Below are 24371 nucleotides of genomic sequence, written 5' to 3' on the forward strand. Positions count from 1 at the left end.
AACATTAGTAGTGCACATGCATTGCTTCATCAGCAAACCAACTCTTCAATGCTCTCTATAAATTAAAACGTCACTTAATTATAACCCATCTGAGCTCACATAAGCATAACTGATATTACAACACCTCTCTCTCTCTCTCTCTCTCGCTCTCGCTCTCTCTCACTCCCTCTTTCTCATCTCTCAATCAGAGTGAGTGAGCAGATATTTTTTTCCTTTGAAGCAAATGGATGTGATGATCAGAAAGTCGTACGGCGGCTACTCGAAGTTGGACAAGGAAGATCCTGAAGATGTAAATCATCGACGGGCGCAGTTCCTGATCTACAAAGTGTTGCTGCAAGCAGAAATGCGGCGAAGGCCTTCGAATTTGAGGATTCGGATACGTAAACTGAAGGTGAAGATTGGGAGGAGATTAAAGAAGTTGAGGAAGAGCATGCTTCTAGGTATATCTGCCGCCAGGGTTTGTGTTTATAAGCGAGTTTTTAATCAACTAAAAACTTGCATGACCTTGTTTGGCCGCGGAGATCAGGGAACTGTCAATGCAACTCTTCCAGTTTTGCTTACCTGATTTAAATAGTTTTAATCATGTCTCTTTATTTTCTTCTCATCCATCTTTTTTCATATAAATACCAACTTGGAATTTCGATCGGCGTTTGATTTTTGTTCCCATATATAATATAAAACCATAGAGTTTGCTTATTTTCTTATATAGAACAACTTGAGAATGTCATATGAGACGACTCTCAGTTTGGTTTGACTTAAAGCGATCTCATGGGTTAATTTCATTCAATCATCTGTGTTCGAGCGATCACCAAAAAACGTACATTAATTAAACGGGCATGTAAATTTTTTATTTTTTATTTTTTTTGAAAGAAGCGGCACATTCTAATTAACAAAAGCCAAACGGCAAAGTTAGAAATGAGGAAGACTCTCCTCCAGAATCAGGCCTGATATAACTAGAGGAGGATCCCTAGTCCAACACAACTCTCATCAATCTGAAGAGCAATCCTGTCGAGACGATGGGCCACTCCATTAGCTTGGCGGCGAACGTGGGAAGGTGTGACTCCAGTGATTGATCTAAGCAAGGAGAAATTTTTAGTTGTAACGGAAACATAAGTGATACATCATGTGTTTTAATAGGAGGGGTGAAAAATTTTAATTTTTCAGTTATTAACTTTTTTTGCACACATATCCCACAATTTGTATAATAACACGTGGTGTACCACCCCGTGTACCGGTCACACTGAAAAATCTCTCCTAAGCAAGGCCTTAGCATCTTCTACAATTGTACCAACCATTCTCGAATTGAGAGAAGGCTCCAGCAACGGCGAAGTGATCTGAAGAGAATCATTCTCAAAGATAAAATTTTGGAAACCGCTTTCCGCCGTCCAAGCTAACCCCGCATGAACCGCTATAGCTTCACCCTGCAAAGGGGAGAAAACATTGGCCAACTTTCTGACGAACGCAGCCAAGAAAACACCGTCTGAGTCTCTGACTACTAATCCTGCACCCCCAAATGCAATACAGTTTAAAAGAGTGACAAAGTTAAAGTTTTACCTATACAAAATGATGGAGTTATACTAATCAACAATACAATTCAGGAGGTCCTTTATCCTTCGTTTTGTACGTTTCGAAATGATATGCAAAGCACAAAGTAATTAGTTAAGCACCAAATTAAGCCATATATAACTTATTAATGTCCACTAACCCATCGACAAGAAAGATATTCATAATTTGTGCAAAGAAGTCAACTTCCCCTCAAGACACTCCTCGCATTTACACATTATACATCCAATTCCAAGTTCCCATGATGCTTTGCAGTAGTAGTACTGCTGTCCTAATTAACTGTCATTTTTAGTACCATTATTTCATATAATCTTGGAGAAGTGGCCACTAAATCCAATTAGCCTAATTAATTAGTGTCTGAAAAAATGTCCACAAATAAGTCAACTAAATTTACAAGTTGGATTGTCCAGGTAGGTTAGGTATTTTCGCTTCAAATCATTGTGTTTCATGTTCAAAACACTTCTCTTTCTTTACTGTAATTTAGTGTATAATATCGTTTGTAATAAGAAAAGAAATGTATTTGTTTGGATTTTTAATTATTTACTAATTACACGAATCCTAGCCCCGCGCGCCGCCGGGGGGTGGGGGGGGGGGGTGGGGGCGCCCCTGTTAAAATTAACATGACATATAGGTTTGGTAGGTAACAATTCTTAATGAAACTTGTGTTTGTGCTCCAGAAAATGCTTGGAGACCATGTTTTTAGATTATTTTTTTAAAGACCACATTATGTGAAGATTGATGGTTGAATTATTCCTTTAATGAAATAGAGGAGTCCAACTATCCAAATATGGTTCAAGTAGATGATCTCTTTTAGCATCATGGATCACCCGAGGTGCTCCTAATTTTGTTCAGACCCACGAGAATCCCAAGTCTCTGCATTTATCATCCATGCATTTAGACAAGCATTAACGTGATTAATCCAATGAAGAGCTATTGGATGACCCGAATAAGTATTCATCTATTGTATTTTCATGTAAATAGGGGCGACTGGCTAGAGGGAATTATTCAGAGTTTTCAATTTAAAGGGAATAACAGCTCTATTATGAAAAAGCAGGTAGACTACGCCCATTCCTTTATGAGTGACTTTAAGAGATTAGGGTCCCCAATAAAGTAACTATTGATTAGGGAAAGCGGACTCTAGAGGATGGGTGAAGTAACTATTGATAATACCCCCACCCCCCCCCCCCCAAAAAAAAAAAAAAAAAACCTCTAGCGGATGGGTGAAGTACAAAAATGTGCCAAGGGTTCGCTCGGTGTGGTTTTTGTGCAATATGCTATCTATTTGTCTTTTATATAGCATATTAAAATATAACAAGCTCCACTCCATGATATGTATTCTATGTGCGAATGGGTCAAGCCCTAATTTCTTAGTGACTAAAATTAGTGAATCCCGAAAGTTATGTATTCTTCTGAGATTCGATCGAAGAACAAGACACCCATTTTCTTCTTCTCTATTTGTATCTGTTTATGAAGATTACCCATTTCTGTAACTCTACATCTTTCTCCAAGAAAGGGGAAAAATGAATATTATCAGAAGTTGAAAAGCATGCATTAAAACAATTTGAATCCGCCCAATGATATTGGGTGTGCCGAGCCAGCAATTGTGACCTGTTGAATACTCGTGGCTTTTATGGTATGTTGAAAACTCGTGGCCTGTTGAAAACTTGTGACGCCATCAACTTTTTAGTAGAGGCTGCTCCTTGTCATCCCATTTCTCCACGCGACTTTTGGCATTGTCCACCTGAATAACTCAGTGCCCCAAAAATACATCTTAATTAAGATTTGTAAATGAACTATTGAGGAGGCTAGCTTAGGGGGGCTTATTAAATAATCTGCACAAATATATTATAAAAAATTTCTCCAAGCCCATTTGTTTAGCATACAGGACACCAATCACGGATTTTTACATATCAATATCTTGCGTCTCATTCAACTTACTTTCTTCATCCATATTGTTTTTTATTGAAAAATTAATATCTCTTTAAATCCAAATTTATTACCTAAACTATCATCTCAAACCCAATTCAAAAGATTAAGTTATCTTTACACTCATTCCCTTTATAAAATAACATATGTAATTGATTTTTTTTTTAAAATGGCGTCCTTGCCCCACCCCCTCTTCCCACTAGCATGGCCACTTTTTTTTTTTTTTTTCTGCTACCAAACCTAGATATTTGCCTTTTTCCTTTCTACTGATATGCATAAGCAACAAATCAAACAATTCATCCCCTTATATTTATCAACAAGCAAGGAAGTTTATAATCTAAGAACATTGGTAAGAAGTTTTTCCCTAGAATTTTCCAATTGCAGAAAGTTTAACAAACCATTCAGGATTGATGAAAAAATTGAAACCCAAATACTCATATTCTAAACTTTAAAAATATTGAAATCAAACGAACAAAATATTCATAAATTGAGCCATACCTTATTTGGAGGATTCAAAACTTAAAATCATCATTCATCAATAAAAAAGCTTGTTTTTCTCTACAAAACCTATTAGGATTTTAGCCAGAATGAATATAGGATAAACAAGAAGTCATGGTAGGGTTTAATGGGTTTATTGATAAATTTGAGTTTTATTATTAATTTCATTTTGTACTTAATAGTAATTAAGCAATAGGGTAAAATAGACAATTAACCATTTAAATTTAAGTTGGGTGTAGAAAGAGGTTAAATGGGTTCAAATAAAATTTCCTGATATATAATAAAAATTTTCTCCGAGCCCATTTGTTTTGTATACAGGACACCAATCACAGGTTTTGACATATCAATATCTTGCGTTTCATTCACAATTTCAAGATGTACACAGTACAAGTATAGTAATTTTACATGGTAGTCACGATTTTAAGGTAAGTTTATAGTACTAACACAAAACAGAAATGTTATATTTAATATTTAATCTTAAATCTGCCTACACAAAATGAAGTGAGCATAGTGATTACTGAAATTACCTCTTTATCCCAGTCTGTACGAAATGTTACCCACAGTAAAATTAAGGTCTGCATCAGAGTTCCTCCTATCATCCCCGACCATATTCCCTGTATAATACATATGTATATCGAAATCTAATTAATTCCTTTTTCATTTTTAGAGAAGATGTTCACTTGCCCCTGTTTCCTTGTCGAGCAAGATTATATTTTGCTTCATTTAGCTTCTTATTTTGTAAAATATTATGTATTCCGCAATAATTGAGTTGGTAAATTGTACCTCTGCACCAAGGTCGAACACAAATCCAAGAACACAGCCGCATGGAATTCCAACTACGTAATAACATCCCACATTCACATATGCCACAAATGCTTGCCACCCACACCCAACCGCCACCCCTAGTACAATGATCACCATATATGTTATATCCATAATTATGTAAATACAAGTTCAATTATCATGAAAAATGATTTAAATACAGGTTTAATGATTACATACAGACAAGAACTAGTGTTAAATAATAATCACACGACATATTTTCAAACGCCCCGTGGTTGCTCCTTGTGTGTATTTCAGCGTTGAATAGTTTCTGGCTCATCATGAGTGCTATAAAATGGTCTCATTCTACGTTCAAGATAGGTGACTTTCTTTTAAGAATATCCAGCAACAACCCACTTGGACTTCTAAGTATTCCAAGCTATAAGAATCATTAAAAGCAAAGTTCAACCTACTCTCAATGCCAGACAACACTGTTATCAACACGGGACATGGGTAGGAGAGTATATCTCCTTTGTGCTACTCCGAGTTGTCATAATTTAGTTGTCGTCCCTTTTGAACCTAGATCTTGAGATCTCTAGTTAACTAGTTGGGTTTTCACTATGACTACTCTAATCACAGGCTTTTATGATTTTATCTCATTCTCCTTGATGATACAACATACGTAATCTCTAGTTGAACCTTTACAATTGGTACCACTAGGTTGACTATTTACAATCTAGAGCCATTACAAACTTCATATCCATGCATGAAAATTGATTTCACCGAGAGCAGTTTATCTCTAACATAAAGACCTCCAAACACATATTGAGACTTAATAAGTAATTTGCCTATATGCTTGGGTAAACTTCCCCACATTTAAGGTATTTTTCAAAGTTCGCTAACCTTTCAATACCTTAAACTAACTCACTCTAAGAGATATTTGAAACCCGTCTTGTAAACTAATTCACAACATTATCTTTTTCTAAAAGCAATTTTTTTCTTCTTTTGAAGTGATCGTTTCTCAAATATAACTAATCTACTCCCACAATTCCCTCATTGTGATTGCTTTGAAGCCTAATGACTAGTCCTTTCTATGAGAAGCACTTCTAGCACTTGTTGCCTTTAGACTCTGAACTTACCGAGATTTCATAGTTAGGACATTAAAGGCAACCACAACTTTCTTTGTATCATATATGTGCACTATTAATATGATTATTTTGTAGAGCGATAGCAATGACAGCATGGTAGAATTATCATGTCTCATCCCAAATATAATTAAAGACATATATATATATATATATATATGTACATATCTCACATTACATACTATTGTAATGCAATCATATGTGTTCAGTAGGACTTGCCTACTTATAGAAACAGAGATGCCTCTTTTGATGTGATTATTCATGAAGTTTTATAATTGCAACTCCTTATTTGGAGAGACACGTTTTTTCCACCCAAAGACACTGCTTCGAATTTTTATTCAACTAATAAGTTTAATATAATAACAAATATTAAATTCCAACAATATGTGTGTGTGTGTGTGTGTGTGTGTGTGTGTGTGTGTGTGATAGCACATACCGGATAGGACTGGTTGAATCCCATTGAGGACTAGAGTGACGGCCAAATATGGAGTGAGGTGCGAGACTGCCTTGGCCACAGTTTCACCGCTGGTGAAGGCATAACTGATTACGTCGCGGAGGGAGAGCACAACCACAGCTTCCACAACAGCAAAAGCCAAGGACACCGAAGTTACTACTATAACCGAGAATGCTGCTGACTTTGGATTCCCAGAACCTAGCTCATTGCTCACCCTCACACTGCATACGTGCATGCATGTATTTTATTGATTAATTCCCCATCAATTAATTTGTAATTATAGATCTACTTATCCATCAATTAAACTTTTTAATTAATTATGGCTCAACATATTAGCTAGATTAATTAATCCAACCAATATTTTACAAAACAATATATGTACGTACCTTGCAGCTGCATTGAACCCGACTGAAACCATGAAGAACACTCCATTTAACGACATGCTGCACAAGGGGAAACCATGCACCGTTGAGTAAAACCACGAACAAGCTAATCATGCATTTATACCTATCGAAGAAATGGGGTTCGCTTTCATTCTTTTGCAACAAACCGAACTGTTAATTCTCAAAAGCATTGAGCATATATGTTTCTATGTGTGATATAAAGTTTTGGTGATGACTAATCTCAAATGAGAGAAGAACTAATATGTTTTTTAAGTCTCAAATGAGAGAAGAACTTTCATTCTTTTGCAACAATACGAACTATTTATTTTTAAATCTCCAATAATAGATTGTTCGTTCTTACAAAGGAATTTAATCCAAAGTCTTTCGCCAACATGATTATCACAATGTAATTTCAATGTTTCATATTTAGAACACTATGTTTATCAATTTATAAAGTGAAACTTCAAAAATAAACCGATTGAAAATAAACGGTTTGAAATCGATAAAATTTAACGAGGTAAAGGGACGTGTATACTATATGACATATGTACGGATTTGATTTGGCCACGTGGTTTTCTTATTACATGCACTATATAATGTATGATGACAAAATAATTTGTCTGCTTGTATACATCACGAAACTATAGCTGCAGATTTTACCAAAAAAATAAAAGAAACTATAGCTGCAGATTTTACCAAAAAAAAAAACTTTAGCTGCAGATTTTTTAAGCACGAAGTTCTTTCCGACAGACAATTATATAATGGAAAGAAGTTCTGAAAAAATAAGCAGCAACCTGCTGATGACCAATGATAACTGAATACGTTTTTAAGTTGAATTGAAAAATTAACAATTTAAACACATGTCTAACTGTGATTGATCATCAGTAGGGGCTATCGCTGATTTTTTAGCAGCCAAGTCATGTTCTTGTTTGTCAGCTGTCTTGTTTAAATCATGAAACCATAGTTGCATATTTACAGTAAAACCCCTTTACTATTTCTTTTATACAAATTAAGTAATAAGTTTAGGGGTGTGATATCCACACACACCCTTTTTTACTTCTCACACACCCTTCTAATTTTCGGCCATCAGATCAGATAAAATGAAGAAGATCAACGAACATAAATTAACAAGGGGTCTGTGAGAAGTAAAAAGGGGTGTGTGGATAGCACACTCCTAAGTTTATAATGTGCAGCATCATGTGGACACAAGAGCTTCAAACATCACTTCAAAATGGAGTTAGGCAAGGAACTAATATATATCCAACAGTCAAGGTTAGTCGGAAATGAAATGTAACAAAGGAAGTTTAGGATCAACTGTTTCTTTTTAGTTTATGCATAGTAAAATTATTGCCGTTGATCATAATTAGGTTCATGTAGACGTTGTATTATATGATTGGCAAGTAATTAAATATACTCCATTTGTGGGATGGAATGGAATAGTTGCATGTAACGGGGTCTCAGTTCATAGCATATATTTCTTCCGCTTCTCTTTTATACGAGATGTGTATATTCTCACTTTATATCACTCGTCACATAATTATTTAATAAAATGAAAAAAAGACAATAACGACACAACATGTAAGTTCCTCCTTCATTAATATTAGGATACGATGGGTGGAAGATATCTCTATGTCGATTGGAGCTATATATGGCAGTTTTTTTTTTTTTTTTTGGTAAAAGCTAAATATGGCAGTTTCGAAAAGGCTTAAGCATATATGTTTGATTAATGTTTCTATTTGATAAAAATTTGGTAGTGACTAATGAGATGTCCTTTTGAGATAGGGACAATGTATATATTCCTTCACTTGTGGACTCGCTCTCCTCAGGTTTGCAAACCCAATTTCGCTTCGTCCACTTACTTTTATTTTTTATATTCCCTTAGTCAAACCCAATTTTGATTCGTCCGCTTGCTTTTTTTATTTGAATAAATTATACAAAGCTTTTTTTATTTGAATAAATTATACAAAATTATTTTAATTATCGAATCAAAATTTTATATTTTATATTTTAAATATTACAATATCTTAGCTTAATTTATAAATTCATTGTAATGTCAGATTTTTATTAAATTTTTTATCAATTTAATTGTTAAATGATAACTTAGCAGAAACAGAGCCCACTCGTTCTCCAACTGAAATATTTTATTTAACAATTAACGTTAATTTTAAAAAACTCTCTCCTCTCACTTGTCTCCCTCACTCACTCTCTGCTCCTCATTTGCAGAGAAGCAATGGCAGCCATGGCTGCCGTGGCCATAGATCGAACCGGAAAAACGGTTCGCCTCGAACTGAAGATGTGAAGAGATGGGTCAAATGGTTCGCCGTTGCGGGAATCTCGCCGGATAAGTTGAATCCATGCACCCGAATACCAAATCCGGAATTCCGGTTCGTGGAGCCGGCGTAGGAGAGCGTGGCGTGGAGAGCTTCGGCGTAGGAGAGCGTGGCATGGCAGAGCTTGTTGGAGTCGCAGGAAGCGGGTATGGTGAGGTCTCGGGTCCGGTTCGTGCAGGTGGATGAGGAGCATGGAACGGGGGGGTAGGAGGTGGACCGGATCGGATCGAATGTGTTATAGTTCCGGGTTTTGTTGCAGTGAAGACAGGAGAGCTCGCTTCCTGTGTCGATAACCATCGAATTCCGACTGGGACGGTGACTATGCGGGTGACAATGTGGTGGAAAGGAAGCTTGTTCGGGGACTTTTGGGAGGGACCCAGATGGAATTTGTTGGGTTTTGAAGGGTAGAATGAGTGATGAAGTTTGGAGTTCGGATTCAGTGAAGCAAATGAGGAGAGTGGCAGAGAAGAATAAGAGAAAAGATTGGAAATTTAGAGAGGTTTTGGATGGAGTCGCAGAATGTGCAGGGTTTCATGGTGGAATTCATATGGTTGATGGGGGTAGAACTGGAATAGTATAAGGGAGGCAGATTGTGGAAGATGGTGTTTTGGGTGGAAGGAGTGGGAGTGAAGGGTGTCTATGGCCACGGCAGCCATGGCTGCCATTGTTTCTCTACAAGTGGAGATTTTTCAGTGTTCCGGTTACACAAAGTGATATACCATATGTCCTTATATAAATGACGGGTTAAGTGTGTAAAAAGATTAATAAATTAAAAATTAAAAGTTTCCATCACTTGCATAAAAACAAATGATATCATCCGTATTTCCGTTACAACTAAATATTTTCCCTACAAATGAGAGCAGAGAGTGAGTGAGGGAGACATGTGAGAGGAGAGAGTGAGCGAGAAAGAGAGTTATTAATTTTTAATTAATTTTAATTGTTAAATAAAAAATCAATAAATTATTAATAATTAATTAATTTAATATTTCAGTTGGAGAAGTAATGGGCCTGCAACGTTATTATTTAATAATTAAATAGAAAATTTAAAGAATATATGGCATTGTACTGTTTAAAAAATATGGTATGAAATTATAATTTGATCCATAATTAAAGTAATTTTGTGTAATTTAAGGATTTTATTTGCACTAGGTAGCGTGAAACCTAAAGCTAAGACACAATGCAAAATCAATTTGACATCGAACTCACAATTTATAAGAATTAAATTTAATATTTTTCTACTTATGACTGAAAAATAGCAATAAACTATAATACTTGCTAACTGACCTCTTGAGATCAACTTCTTAGATCAAATTTTGTAAATTATATAGCATAATTTGTTGATGATTGTATTATCACTTAAATGCTGATTTACGTGTTTATTTTTTGTTGATGACACATCATATAATTTACAAATTTAATTAAAAAAAGTAGTTTATCTAGTATTACACTAAATTAAAATGGATAACATTAGATAATAATTAATTAAAAGACAGAGTGGTGTTAGCCCTTACCATACGGCCAAAGAATTTAGTGCAAGCTCAGGATTTTTTAGCAACCCAGCAATCAAAACTAGCACCTGAGTGTACCAAACCTCCAAGCACAACATCACCGCCGATGCAGCCGATAGCTTGAAAAAATCCCACAACCCAGAAAAGGCTTGCACACTGAAACCCTGCCAAGTCAGTTTACACTGACTGCTCGCCAAGATGTAAACAATCTGGGCTCCAACTATTATCCACCACGACAAACTCAATACAAGAGACGCACCTAGCAACCCTAAACCCAGCTTGTACACAGCAACCCAGCTCAGCAATAAATGCACCCCAAAAGTAGCTGCTGATATGTAAGCACTTGGGGCCACAATTCGTTGTGCTTGGAGAAACTTTTGAATGGGGAAGTTTATGGCGTAGGCAAATATTTGAGGGATGAGACCGTAGACAAAGACGGCGGCGGCTGAGGCCACGGCGGTTGGTTCGCCGAGTAAAAGCAACAAGGGTTTTGCGAGGAGAAAGACTGCCAGAAGTGGGAGGCCAGTGAGAGAGAGGACTATGATTGCTCTTTGAAGGTATATGCTTAACATGTCATACTTTTGGGCACCGTAGGCTTGCCCACATAGAGTCTCCACTGCACTTCCCATGCCTAGCTGCAAGAAACAAGAGCCAAACCAAAAAAATCATTAAAGAGATAAGAATGACAACACACGACCGCATGTTATGTTGTTATACTGTCAATCTAAAATGTTTTTGCATGTGATCGTTCGAGGAGATTGAAAACGTTCATCAACTGAATTCTAATCTTAATAATTGACATTCTAATTTATAACACAAGCCGTAGGGCACATAAAGTTATATTGATAATTGTACCATGAGGCCATAGGCCAAGAGTTGGATGCCGCTGTTGCCGAGAGTGGCGGCGGCCAGCTCAAGATTGCCGAGGTGGCCGGCGAAGATACGAGTGGAAAGTGACATGGAGTTGTTAATGACATAAACCGAGACGGCGGGGGCAGCAAGGCGAAAGAGGAGCTTGAGTTCGATCCATGTGGCCATGCGGAGTCGCTTGAATGGGGGCAATTGGGTGTCGGACAGCACCGTCTCGAGTAGAAAGTCCACACGGTCTCCATTGCTGGAGGCTTCTGCTGCCGGTTCCTGTTCGGAGGCTAAGATGGGTTGGTGGAGTTGGCCTTGAGACATCTCTGGACGGGAAACGTTGTGGTGTATGTGGGTAGCAGTGTGCCACAGTTGGATGCATAGAGAGAAATGGTGCTTGGAATTTCGAAAGTATATGCTTTGAGGGCATTAATAATCCACTTTAGATAACGATTTCATGTTCTCACACTTTTTTCCGTGGACACAAGTGTTTAGGCTTCAATTAATTTATTAGTATTCTTTTTTTATTTTGTAAGCAAATTATGATAGAATTAGAGTTCTAGTTTTTCCAATTCGACAAAAAAAAAAGGGAGTGTAATTGATTAGGTTTTTTAGGTCAAAGGAAGACTTTATAATCAATCGTGCAGATATTTCTTTTTTCATTATTGGGAGAGAAAATGCGCTAAATATGAATCTCGTGTCTCCTAAAAAACAAAGGTGTAAATACAAAATTGAAATTTACAAAGCAAATGTGGAGAGAACGTTGGCTATGAAAGATTTAAAGTTAATATGTCGGAGCGGACAAATTTCTTAAGGTCATGGTACTTGAACCGACACGATGAGAAATGTTAATTAGCATCAGAAAAGTAGGTGTACACTGTACTTCACTTACTATGTGAACAGGTGAAAGAAGACTCACCCATGAAGGGCGACCACTGTAAGGCCCCGACTCTGTCATTCTCCCAATAAAATTCGATTTCTATCAAAATTATTGATATGATAATCACTTTTGAACTAAATTTGGTACCAGATTACGTTACGAAATGTTAAATTTTAATTTTATTCCCACATAAACAGTCTTTTGATTAAATTATTAACACGAGAACCGTTTATCTGATTAGGCCTATATAATATATGCATGATCATATCTCCATGCATGCGTAACTACACACATTTGTGAACTCCAATATATATAGGAAGCCCTTTAGGAGCAGGAATCCGTTCTGCTCATAAATGCACCATATATATGCTATGGTTTAATAGTTTAATTGACAATTAAACTCAAGATGGTTAATTATTTTTAGTTAAGCTAACCTCTGTTCTCCAGTCAATTCGAAATGTGACCCAAAATAAGATAAGGTCATCTCCAACCGAAGGGTCTAGAGGGTCAGAGGGTCGAAAATTGTTTTCAATTGAGGGTCAGGTCAAATGGCTCATGGGCCTCACTTGACAAAAAATGATCAAAGGACCAACCTACCGGCCCAAACCAGCCAGCTAGTCGACCTCAGGCCGGCCAAAATTTGAATTCCAACGGTAACTAGTTGACGTCAACTAACAGTTATTTTATTTTATTTTTTACAGTTTTTTTTTTACAATTTTTTTTTTCTATAACTTCCTCAGCCATTAAATAATATTAAACGTTAGTTACCGTTGGATTTGAATTTTTTTTTGGCCAAAATTAAAAATAAAATCTCATTTTCCCTATAAATTTAAGTTGTTGTAGTTTTTAAATTTAAATAATAAATTATATTTGCCCCTATGACCCTTTGGCCCTCGGTTGGAGATGGTTCTTTGTGACAAGGCTAAAACGAGCCCTATGGCCCTTTGGCTCTTGGTTGGAGATTATAAGAAATATGGTCCTGCACTGTTGTTGACCCTAAAAACTACCAAGCCTACATGGCACGCAGGCAGAGTAACTAATGAGCTAACTACGTCATTCGGTAATATGCGGGGTGTGCCAACTCGTAGGCCGAGGTATAAAATGTGTTGATGTTGCGTTGAGCGCGCAGCTGACTTCTCGATCTTGTGACTGCAGTCGAGGAAGGAACACTCTCGGCCTTCGGGTTTTAGAGCCTGAAGACAAGGCTCCTAGTTCTGCGAAGTTCACAAATCGTCGACGCCGGATTCGATCATTGTGATTATATTCGTTAAAGTATAAGCACGCCGAATCGACACCAGACTATATGGGCACAAGTACGCAAAACAAATGTACGTCTTGATTGTGAAAGTGGTTCAGCCGTCAGAATGCTGAACTCTAAAACCTACTTGTGAATACCCAATCATAAACAACTGGGCGTTCAATGTGCCGAGCTCAATAATTCGTAACACCTCACTTCGCCGAGAAGGCTAATGAGATGACATCTGCCAATAAGGATTCAAAAATCATTCTCGACCGAGACTTGGATAGATAACCAATCGGTCTTGACGCAGTACTGTTTATCCAAACTGAAGGTGCTCCGCGGTCACCTGATTCTAAGGCAACAGTGCTGTTTATCCAAACTGAAGATGTGCACCGGTTGCCTTCACAATGTTGTTTATCCAAACTGAAGATATGTCTGCAAAAGAAGAAAATAAAAAATCTTAAGATCGTTGAGAGGTTTCGCGAAAGCGAGGGTTTGCGCAGGGTAGTTTTTGTGTTGAATTGGAGGGCGCTTCTTTGATGTCATCCCTCCCCTATTTATAGTAGCCAACCTGCATTGAATCACAATCATTCTCGGATTAGAACTCATTTCCCCGATCCAACTTTATCTTGGCCAATCCTACTCCTACTAGGACTTTGAACTTAACTCATTATCAGGCCGCATACAATCTCAAACTCCAACATCCTTATCTTGTCGAAACTCCTTCTCGTAATAGGATTCACCCACATCCTACAGATTCCCGATGGGACACGGCCATCTTTGACTGCATGTCCCATGAGTTGGATAACCCCCAACGACCCCTAAGCACGGCCTCTGGGCCGAGAACAATTCTAAACTCGGCCCAAACCAGTATTTTTTTGCCCAAACAACTGTTCATTAAAAAATTAATTTTTTTGAGGGCCCTCTGGCCCTCCTTCAGTTGGAGATGGCCTAACAATCTATATAGAAGTACCTCCTATCATCCCACTCCATATTTCCTGAGAAAAGAAATATATAAACTGTAACTAAAAACAGATACAAGAGGAGAAATGGTAAAGAAAAAATGACATTAAAAGTTGAAACAAACATGTATACCTGAGCTCTAAAGGCAAACCCATGTTAAAGTTTCAAAGAGATGGGTAGCTATGCAACATTAGTAGTATTGGTACTATCTTCCACTTAATTATTTGTGCAATCAGTGAATATCGAGTTTTTATATAAAAGGCAATGATGCAATTACAAGTGAAATAATTTAATATAAGTTATTATTTATTTTGTAAGATAACCAATGTGGGATATTTTAAATTTTTATACAAAAGTATTGATACTATTAAAAGTAAAATTATTTAATATAAGTTATAAATTATTTTAAGAAATGACCGATGTGACCCATTTTGCTTTATTCAACCCCGGAAAGCCAGTGATGTAGTAGGCATCCCGCGTTAACTATGCCAAAAATGCTTTGCCGTCGATGATCCACACCCAACAGCCACTCCTTTATTTGCATCCCAAAAATGAATTAAAAATCAAAACAAAACTAATAAAAATGATTTGAAAATTTTAAGTTTAAACGATAAGAACAAAATAAAAGGTAAATCAAATAGTACCAGTATTGATTTTTTAATGTAAAAATATGATTTTTCATTAAAATAAACAGTACTATAAGTTTTTCATTGAAATTCTCTTAAATCAAATCAAAAAGCACCAAAAGGAAAAGACGGATATTCGTTGCAACTGAACAGTATAAGAGACAAAAAATAATTTAATTTGGACCACGTACGATTTTAATGTTCAACTACCAGTACCACCAACATGTGATGCTGAGTAGTAGGAGAAGATCGGTACCATCTAATTAAGTAATTAAGCAGCCACAGGACAAGATTTTGCATCATCAGGTACCACCTTCTTTCAGAGGGAGAAATAGCTAAGAATTAAGAGGGAGATTCCAAGCGAACAAAGTTCTCTATTTTGTGAGGATGGAGGAAAGGACGTATATTATACCCATTTTTATTCTTTTTTAATTTGTAAAGAAGATTTCACAATTCGAAACTGTGACTTTTCAATTACAAAGAAAAAATATTTCCGTACGTAATAAGTGTCAATTATCGATCAAACAAAGATAAGTACTCAATTAATAAGTCTTGCTTTAGTGATAAACATAAACCGACAGAATATTTGTCAATTGTTGTGGTGTAGATTCTCCCAATCAAGTTAATCAACCATGCAAGCAAGGATCAGCTGCATATTACTTAAGTTAAAAGAGTAATGCTAAAGAGATTAAATTTGTAGGAAGTTTTTTTTTTTTTTTTTTTTGTAAATTAAATGACATAGAAGTAATTATTGGATTATTACTTAAATATTGATAAACGAGAGTAGGATTTTTTCCCTTCCTAGTATCCTTCCCCTTCCCTCCCCTCCTATTTGAAAGGTTATGTTACAGTTAAGTCACGTCAACGTTTTGTATTAATTTTTTAATAGTCAAAAGAAGATAAAAAGCAACATGTGAGAGGAGGGAGAAGGGGATGTGAATAGGAGATGAGAGAATCATACTTCTGATAAACGTGCTCATTTCCTATCGGTGACACATTATTTAGTTTGCAAATTTTGTCTATAATTTAGTCTTCCTAAGATTACTCTAAATTAAATAATAATTAAGGTACGTAAACAAAAGAAAAAGTACAGAATAAGAAAATGGACATGCAAACGGATACTCTCCATAAGGATCCTGAGGATCCTCTAATTGTGTCCATTCATTGTATATCCTACGGTCAGTTTTCATCAGATACTATTTATATTTAATTTAAAATAAAAATATTTAAAATAATTTTTAATCACACGATGTACGATGAACAGACACGATTTGAAGATTCTAATAATCCTCATAAAGAGCATCCTCATTCCAAAAATTTGTTCCCATGTGTTTAACGTGAAATTCTACTTACCCGACAAAACAGGTTCAATGTCGTTGAGAATGGTAGGTGTATGAACCTGTTGAGAATGGTAGATATTGTCGGACCAGGCATCTACTTTTTTTTCTTTTTTTCTTTGTTCTTGTTTTATATGGCATACATCCATCTTATTCTTAATTTATACTAATTATTTTCTTTATTTTTGATTTTCATTCTCTATTAATCTGCTAATTTAGGTCGAACACAGAAAATAATTAGTATTAAACATCAACGATGTAGAGATCAAAAATTGACGACATAAGTGTCATATATTGACGACATAAGTGTCATATATTGAAGACATTAAAAAGCTGAAGTTTTCAGAAATTACGAATTTAAAATTTGAATAGTATGGCCAATTTTCTGTGGTGGAATTATTCTAAGTATTTCTATTGGAATTGCTATGTACGTTTTCGATTTTCTATTGATTATATTTGACTCTTAATCTGGCCTGATTGACCCAATCATGATATTGAAGATGGGACATATTCTCGAAAAAACTCCAGATCCAAAGGATCTGAAGATGGTGCAACATCAAATCCTGTCGCATTACTTCGAATGGACCTTAGCCCGCCTGACTTGCTTTCTGTACTGCGTAAGGGGCATAAGGGCATCGGGAGCATTTTTGCTCACAGTATGGTGTATGTTCATCATCCTATTTATTATAGTTAGATGAGTATGAATTTCAAAATTCATGTAATGGATGGGCACAAATCTCAAAATTCAACTCACCTAACGATGATAAATAAAATGATAAACATACACCACACTAAATGATGATGAACAAAAATGCACTCGAAGGGCATCTGCGAAGTACTTTTAGTGGTGCCACCACTATAAGTTTAATCCACCATGAAAAACTACGACATGAGGAAATACACGCAAATTTGGTAAGATTAAATTTGGTAAAGGAGTACAATATATGGCGGAGTAGGTTCATCACTTGCAAAACAAGAATATATTTTGGCTGCAATCTAAATTTACATGCAATCTTTATAATGGTGACGGTTACAACTTACAATATGATCAACCACGCGCGATTTCCTAAACTTTTTTACAAAAAACTTATTACAGAAGCAAGCAAGAATCATGAATCTGTAGGATTGGAAGCACAAACTTGAAGTCAGATCGCCGCAGGTATAGTTTCACGACAGTCTTGTGTCGATTAGCTTGGGGTGATCTGCATAAACAACGAACCATTTCACGAATTCTCCTTCAAGGACTGACATGTTTGCCTCGAGGGAAAAGTTAATTACAGAAGCGTCATAAGAACCATGGCCGAAGCGAGGAGTAGAGAAAGCATCACACCATCATGGTATAGACCTGGAGAACATCAGAGCATATGCTTTAGCCTTTAATGTGCGTGGTATAAGTGTCGGCATACACTGTGGTTTTGTATGTACATAATGCTCAAACTGTTCTGCGACTAGTTCCTAAGTTTTGTTCCTAAGGATAACCACAACTTTGAATGCCTTACATACTCCAATTGGGGACCGCTCAAATAAGTTAAATCATCATCGACGAAGATTAATTAATGAATGAATTTACTCACCACTTTCAGCAGATGCTGCTGCAGGAAGTGCAGGAATCTTGACACCTGAAAGTCCAACAAAGTCAGGCAGAAATCATGAGCGCACTACTAAATGAAAAATACAGCCGCATAAGAAAGTACTGCAACATGCAGGGTACTCCATGGAAATGAATAAACAGAAACAGCTTGCTTGCACATACGTTTACTGCAAGATGAAGCTGCCCCTTGAGAGGTGGGCCAGGGAGCTGGAATGTTATCATTCAGATCACAAAGGAAGCTGACACCTGAACTGTCAAATGTGGCATCGGAAGGCAGGCTTGGCAAAAGACATCCAGACACTATCACGCAAAAGTAAAAAGAATGACCAGTTTACAAGATTAGAACAAGAAAAGAGCAAAAGCACTGGTATGAAATTATTGACAACTCTACCACCATTGGCAAAGTCAAAGTAGTTATTTTGAAAATAAATTCAAAAAATGTACCCTTTTCTTTCGATACAGTAAAACATTTTGATAATGCTAAGAATTTCTTCGATTATACTAATATAATTGGATAATACAAACGAAATAAGTTTATTACCTTGATTTCCAACTGAGTTGTACGAATCCATCCCAATAATTTTGACATGCATAAAGCACACAATACATATTAGTACCATTATAGGTTACTTATAGTTAGCTAACAAAAAAACAGGACAAGAGGAAAGCACTAACCTTGAAGCGAGAAATCCTTCAGGCTTATATGACATAGGCTATACACATTTTCGGTAATATTTGATTTTCGTAACTTCATTCCCAGTGATGCAGCACAATCCAAAGCTTGCAAGTTGGTTATTAAACTCTGCTTTTGCAAGTGGGCCACATAGCTCTCCATGGCAGTACAACATGCAGTCCGGTTACTTATCCCATTCCCACAACCCGTTGCAACATGCTTCATGTCAGGGAAAACCAGGGGACAAGCTGAAGTCAACACCAGACGCAATACACGATCAGATACTCCAATCGAAGAGTGGCATCTTCAAGTAAAATCAAACAAGTATAACACACAGAGAAAAACATTTACTAGTATTCTTAATCTTTCTCATTCTTTTTCTGTCTCTCACACAAAAAAATCATTTAATAATCAACTTTCACAATACGGGAGTAAGCCCCGAATACGAGGAAGGTATACAGCTAGAATTCCAATGATATCTCTTATATGACTATAATCCATATTCATAAAAATGGCAATCCACCTGTAGAATTTCCAAGAAAATCCCTTCCAATACAGAAAGAATGAGACTGATAACATCATAAAAATTTTGAGAGACGGTTTATAAGAAGATATATGAAATAATATATTTATGAATATCCCATGCTTTGACCTGTTAATATAGTAAGTATAATTTTTCATTTTCTATGTAGCACCATGTTTTACTATAAACTCACCCTTGTTAATCTTGCAATTAGACAGTCCCCTTAGAACTTCCTTGGCACGAGAAGGACTGAGTTTCCTTGCCAGCCATCGGAGGACAATACTTTTGCAGCCATTGACTTTACTTGATCTATCAGGTAAGAGATCATGAGCACCATCTGTGCTCAAAACATCAGAAGCTTTTGATGCAATCCTTGTAGCAGCTTCTAATATAGCATTCTCACACGTTTGAGCACAGCATTCCTTCACAGGGTCAATCTTCTCACAAGCAGCAAGCAACTTGGAAGTATCAACTGTATCCTCAAACTCATTAACACCAATGACTGGGCAAGATGCACCAGTCAGATTTGATGAATGAACTGAGCATAATCGTGCAAGACTATCATTTGCACCCTGGGCCACCAAAATCTGCTCGATATCCGATAGGCAGTGTTTAGCAGTTGTCCCATTTAAAGCCAGAACATTGGTCTCTTTACTGGATTGACCAATGAGAATTGTGAGAGTGGCTTTCAACTGTGGACAACACATAACATTAGCTAGCAATGGTGCAAAAACGGACCAGCAATCAATTGAGGTCACAGTCATCAAACTCTCAGCAACACTGAAGTTTAGCCTACAGAGTCCTGCACACACAGATCAATGAGAAAAGTATGGAACTTGTGAACTAAGCCACAGAATGCTTAGGCGAATTTAGTTTAACTTGAGCAAATAAGGAGGGAGGGAGGAACCTGATAATTTTGGGACGGTGGTATTAGTATATGGTGCCAATGGTGAAGGAGCAAGAAGGGGAAGAAAGGGTTGAGGAGTCACAGTAGGAGAGATCATTGGTAACATAGAATCTTTTTGTTTAAACGACAAGACTGGATCTTTAGGATAATCTATGGTGCTGCAACAACATACATGGAGACCTATAAAATGAAAAACAAAGGACATTGGTAAGTAATAACACAAATCACAATCGGAAAAGTTTTAGATGCATAATTTCCTAATAAATTTTAGGGAGCAGTTCTAAAGCCATAGACAAACTAGTCCGGCACCAATGGCAACTAACGAATTTTAGTTATAAATCCTAGAACTATTTAGCAATGTGCATTATAAACCCTAAGCCAAAAGTAAGTATGTTCCTCCATAAACACAAGTAGCATCAATGAATCAATAATGTAGCAAAATGGCAATTACGGTGAAATCTTCAATCCACAATTTTGCGCTAATGTATGTCCTACAAAGTTGTATAAGGGCAAGCCTATACTACTCAAACAGCAATCAAGACCCTAACACAACCTGGGATATCTTAATTCACTCTAAACAGTTACTCGAAACGGCGCTATGCCTTACATTAAGCATTAGATTCAAAGATTGAGAACAACAATAGGACTTCAATATTCTGATACCAAATGCACCATATATTATTTGAAAGCTGAAATCAACATCAAGAATGTTTCACAAAATCTGAGGTGCACACCATACCAAAGATGACATTTTTAGGAACACGAATTCCCTGGCCAGCTAAAAAAGCACAAATCTTTCATAAAACACATTGGACTAATACAACTAAAGCAATTATAACCATGACCAAGAAGGCAAAACTCAAAACTATTTGCAAAATTAAACAAAACCCAGTAAAGAAATCAACAAAAAAATAAGCTAGAAACTCACTCAGGAACAGGATAAAGACATGGGCAGTGAGCTTCAGAGACGCCATTTCCTTCCTGCCTTCAATTTCCTTACCCTCCAAACAGTGAAACCATCACAGAGAGAGAGAGAGAGAGAGAGAGAGAGAGAGAGAGATAAACGCAGCGTTTTCAAGCTTCAGGCTTGGAGTTCAGAGAAGGGTTTTGCAGGTGTGAGGAAATGGAGGAGGAAACATTGTGGGAAGGGAAAAGGAAGAAAAGGTGAGAAATAGGGAGAGGGGGAGCAGAGTAGGAGAAGCCATGAATGAGCTTGGAAGTGGGGTGGGGCCCTCAGAGGCATTAATAGCTGTCGTGAGTAGGTCCCACATTGAGCAGAAGACTCAGTTAGAAGCATAGTCTAAAATATTCATAATATTCCGATATTTCTATCGAAATTTCCGTGTTTTTGGACTACCGATATTTCCGATATCATTGATATTTTAGACCTTGCTAAGTCACTCATGTATCTTACCATGCAATATATAAAGTATAAAATATTGTACTAATTCATTATATATAAATGATTATGATGTGTTTAAACTTCTTTCATTAATTACTACATATTTTCTACACTCACAATGTTTCCCAGCTCGCTATATAATCAACCTAAATCAATTATATCTATCATGCAATGCATTTCCTTTCAATTTTTTGTGATAAACTAATAGATAATTGACTAAATAAACATCCTGCAAAGTTTCAATAAAAATTTCCATGTTTTTCTTACAATTTTCGTGGTTTTTATTCAATTTTTATCGATATTAATAATATTTTGATATTTTCATCTAAATTTTTGTATTTTTAAACTACCGATATTTCTTATATTATCGATATTTTATACCTGGTTGGAAGAGCACTGGCGCATTTAACGCCATCCATCGCCTTTTTCTCCCTCCCCACTCCACAACAATCACAACTGGCCATCACCTGCTTTCTACACCAGCCATTTGGCACATGTGACACGTGTGAAAGTTCCGTGCATGATGGCAGTCGTTCGGGATAATTAATGTGGCCGTTGCTCTAAAATTTCTGGTGCTCATTTGTGTAGGCAATCAAATTGAGAAGTTGTAAAATATCAATATTTTTTATTAAAGATATTATGATGGTGTCAAATTTTTTACATGTTCATCATTGTTTCGATTTTTTTATTTTACATTGTTTAATAAACGGTTAGGTTGTATTCTACTTCACTTATACGTAAGAGTATCTGCATTTATAAGTAAGAAATCTTAATTTTAAATCTCGTAAATAACGAGTTTGAAATCAATTTATATCTCACACTCCTTTAGCGTAAATATATCATTGTATTAAAAAGAAAACTTTGTGTGCATGGTATTATTACATACAAACTTTGATATTGCATAACTACTAATTTGATTTAAAATGTTGATTTGGGTTTCTAGAGTAAAGTTCAAGCATGGTATTGGGTCATTTTTAACTTTTATTATGATATATGATCCGTTATGGTTTGTTTGGAAAAGCAAAGAAAAATGATTAGTATAATAGATGTGAAGGAGAATCCTAATGATGTGGATTATGCCGTTTAGGTACGGAATCCACACCTTGTCTTAAACGGTAAGCATTTCATGATTAAGAAATTTAACGTTGATAAAATATAAAAAAGGTGAAGCAAGAGGACTCCTAGAGCTTGGAGGTAGACTAGGCTGCCAATGAACAATATCCTTCCAAGTGACAAAGCGAAACGCATGGAATAAAGTTTCCAATATCCCTCCAACCAAAACATATTAGTATTTGGAAAAATTTGCTCATATTTTATGTAGAGTAATGCTAGGCAGACCAACGTTTTATATCACATTTGCAAACTATATGTTGTATCACCAATAGAAAATAAAGTTAATTAACACGTAAGTAATAATTCAATCATCAACAGCTACGTCATATGATTCACAAAATTTGGTTTAAATTGATGTGGCATGTCCCAACCAAACAAACATCAGGTGAAGGATTACTTGGGATCAAGCCCACAAAGATATTGACTTGGCCGCTCATAAATTTTTATTTTTTGAAAAGTCCCTAAAATCAAGAGAAAACTTCAACACGTTGCTTGACCACATCGTCTGTAAGGTAATGCTCACAAACAAACAAGATTCTATGCATTTAGGTTTCGTACCCTGCTTAACACTTGTGAGAGTTTCCTTTCTAATGACGTGATTACGATGTCCTATTGAGGATTTTCTCCAAAATCACTAGGCACTTAAAAAAATAAAAATAAGTAAATAAGAAAAGAAATATTCACCTTCACATGTACATAGACCATAAAATGGAAACGCATAGTGATAAATTTGAATCTCTAGATACAAGAAAGTATGAATTAAAAAAAATCATAACAAAAGAATTTTAATTTCAGGCCTAAATTCTGTCGTCTAGAGGTATTTCTGATCATGATCGGCGTTCAAACCTGCATGGTAATATGAATGATGAACTAATTAACCTCCGGAATACTTTGGAGAACAGGCCTCCAGGGTCGATGATGGTCCATCTCATCACGATCATCATAGTACTGATCATGATCATCAAGGCCGTTGATCCTGAGCCGAGCCAATAGCTGTTCCACAGACGACAGACCCTGCATGTTTCCTCCTCCTTTTACCAACTCCTCCAGCTCCTTCTTAGTAATCTTGATCTTCACTTGATCTCCTCCAGTACTACTAGTGCTAGTAGAAAATGAAGGTGTCGAGGCTGCAGACGATGAATATGATCTTATCTCGCCAAGAAGCCTATGCCTTTCTGGGCTGTGTGCCATTTTAGCATCAGGCTCAAGCTCAGAAACATCAATCCAGTCGTCGTCTCTTGCCCATACCATCGCCGAATCGCGTCTCAAACAGTTTCCCATTCCAGCTACGTGTAGCTTATAAAGCCGAACAAGCTTAAGAATTAGGGTTGTTGAGAAATAGGCCCTCAAAGTGAGCTGAAAGAATAGAGAGTTTAACGATGGGGGAAGTTTGTGTTATATATAGGAGCCCTAGCAAAGTTGTAAAAGGTGGGTGGGATTGGGTCGAGACCTTGACAATATTATTGTTATAATATGACACTTGCAGCCTCCAGGAACCTGCATGCACGAACAATATTATATTCAAGGTCGATTTTTAGTTGGTTCAATTTAGAAAAGTAGTGAAGAGGACAAAGTCAGCGGCTCGGCTTAATTTAGAAGCTCAATTTACAAGTTGAAGTAACGTTTGACCGTGCCCCCTTATATATATACTCTAACGGCACGTTTACGTAAATGTAATTAGAACAAAAA

At 36.4% G+C, this 24371-nt stretch overlaps 4 protein-coding genes across 6 annotated transcripts; 1 reads left to right on the forward strand and 3 right to left on the reverse strand.

Moving 5' to 3' along the window:
• Nucleotides 1-97: 97 nt before the first annotated feature.
• On the forward strand, nucleotides 98-787 carry LOC126587016 (uncharacterized). Its single transcript, XM_050251986.1, has one exon. It carries the CDS (start codon nucleotides 224-226, stop codon nucleotides 563-565), a length of 342 nt encoding a protein of 113 aa, XP_050107943.1. The 5' UTR covers nucleotides 98-223; the 3' UTR covers nucleotides 566-787.
• A 2111-nt stretch (nucleotides 788-2898) lies between these two features.
• Nucleotides 2899-11980, reverse strand: LOC126587015 (protein DETOXIFICATION 40-like). The gene is made up of 7 exons (XM_050251985.1): nucleotides 11425-11980; nucleotides 10573-11204; nucleotides 6735-6791; nucleotides 6331-6569; nucleotides 4771-4889; nucleotides 4515-4601; nucleotides 2899-3304 (listed from the first exon to the last, which is right to left on the reverse strand). The coding sequence occupies exons 1-7, from the start codon at nucleotides 11749-11751 to the stop codon at nucleotides 3239-3241; spliced, it is 1527 nt and encodes a 508-aa protein (XP_050107942.1). The 5' UTR covers nucleotides 11752-11980; the 3' UTR covers nucleotides 2899-3238.
• A 5391-nt stretch (nucleotides 11981-17371) lies between these two features.
• Nucleotides 17372-21382, reverse strand: LOC126587129 (uncharacterized GPI-anchored protein At1g61900-like). 3 transcript variants are annotated; one of them, XR_007610993.1, is made up of 8 exons: nucleotides 21096-21382; nucleotides 20168-20347; nucleotides 19454-20062; nucleotides 18740-18985; nucleotides 18509-18617; nucleotides 18227-18364; nucleotides 18048-18092; nucleotides 17372-17818 (listed from the first exon to the last, which is right to left on the reverse strand). XR_007610993.1 is itself a non-coding variant. In XM_050252105.1 (8 exons), the coding sequence occupies exons 1-8, from the start codon at nucleotides 21139-21141 to the stop codon at nucleotides 17748-17750; spliced, it is 1347 nt and encodes a 448-aa protein (XP_050108062.1). In that variant the 5' UTR covers nucleotides 21142-21380; the 3' UTR covers nucleotides 17372-17747. The 3 variants fall into 3 exon arrangements, 2 of the variants coding, with proteins under 2 accessions (XP_050108062.1, XP_050108061.1); XM_050252105.1 differs by having other exon boundaries at nucleotides 18606-18617; nucleotides 21096-21380; XM_050252104.1 differs by having other exon boundaries at nucleotides 18606-18650; nucleotides 21096-21380.
• A 1942-nt stretch (nucleotides 21383-23324) lies between these two features.
• On the reverse strand, nucleotides 23325-24069 carry LOC126586974 (uncharacterized). Its single transcript, XM_050251937.1, has one exon. The coding sequence runs from the start codon at nucleotides 23961-23963 to the stop codon at nucleotides 23553-23555; it is 411 nt and encodes a 136-aa protein (XP_050107894.1). The 5' UTR covers nucleotides 23964-24069; the 3' UTR covers nucleotides 23325-23552.
• Between the last annotated feature and the right edge of the window lie 302 nt (nucleotides 24070-24371).

Source organism: Malus sylvestris, chromosome 10 (genome assembly GCF_916048215.2).
Source record: "Malus sylvestris chromosome 10, drMalSylv7.2, whole genome shotgun sequence".
NCBI lineage: Eukaryota > Viridiplantae > Streptophyta > Magnoliopsida > Rosales > Rosaceae > Malus > Malus sylvestris.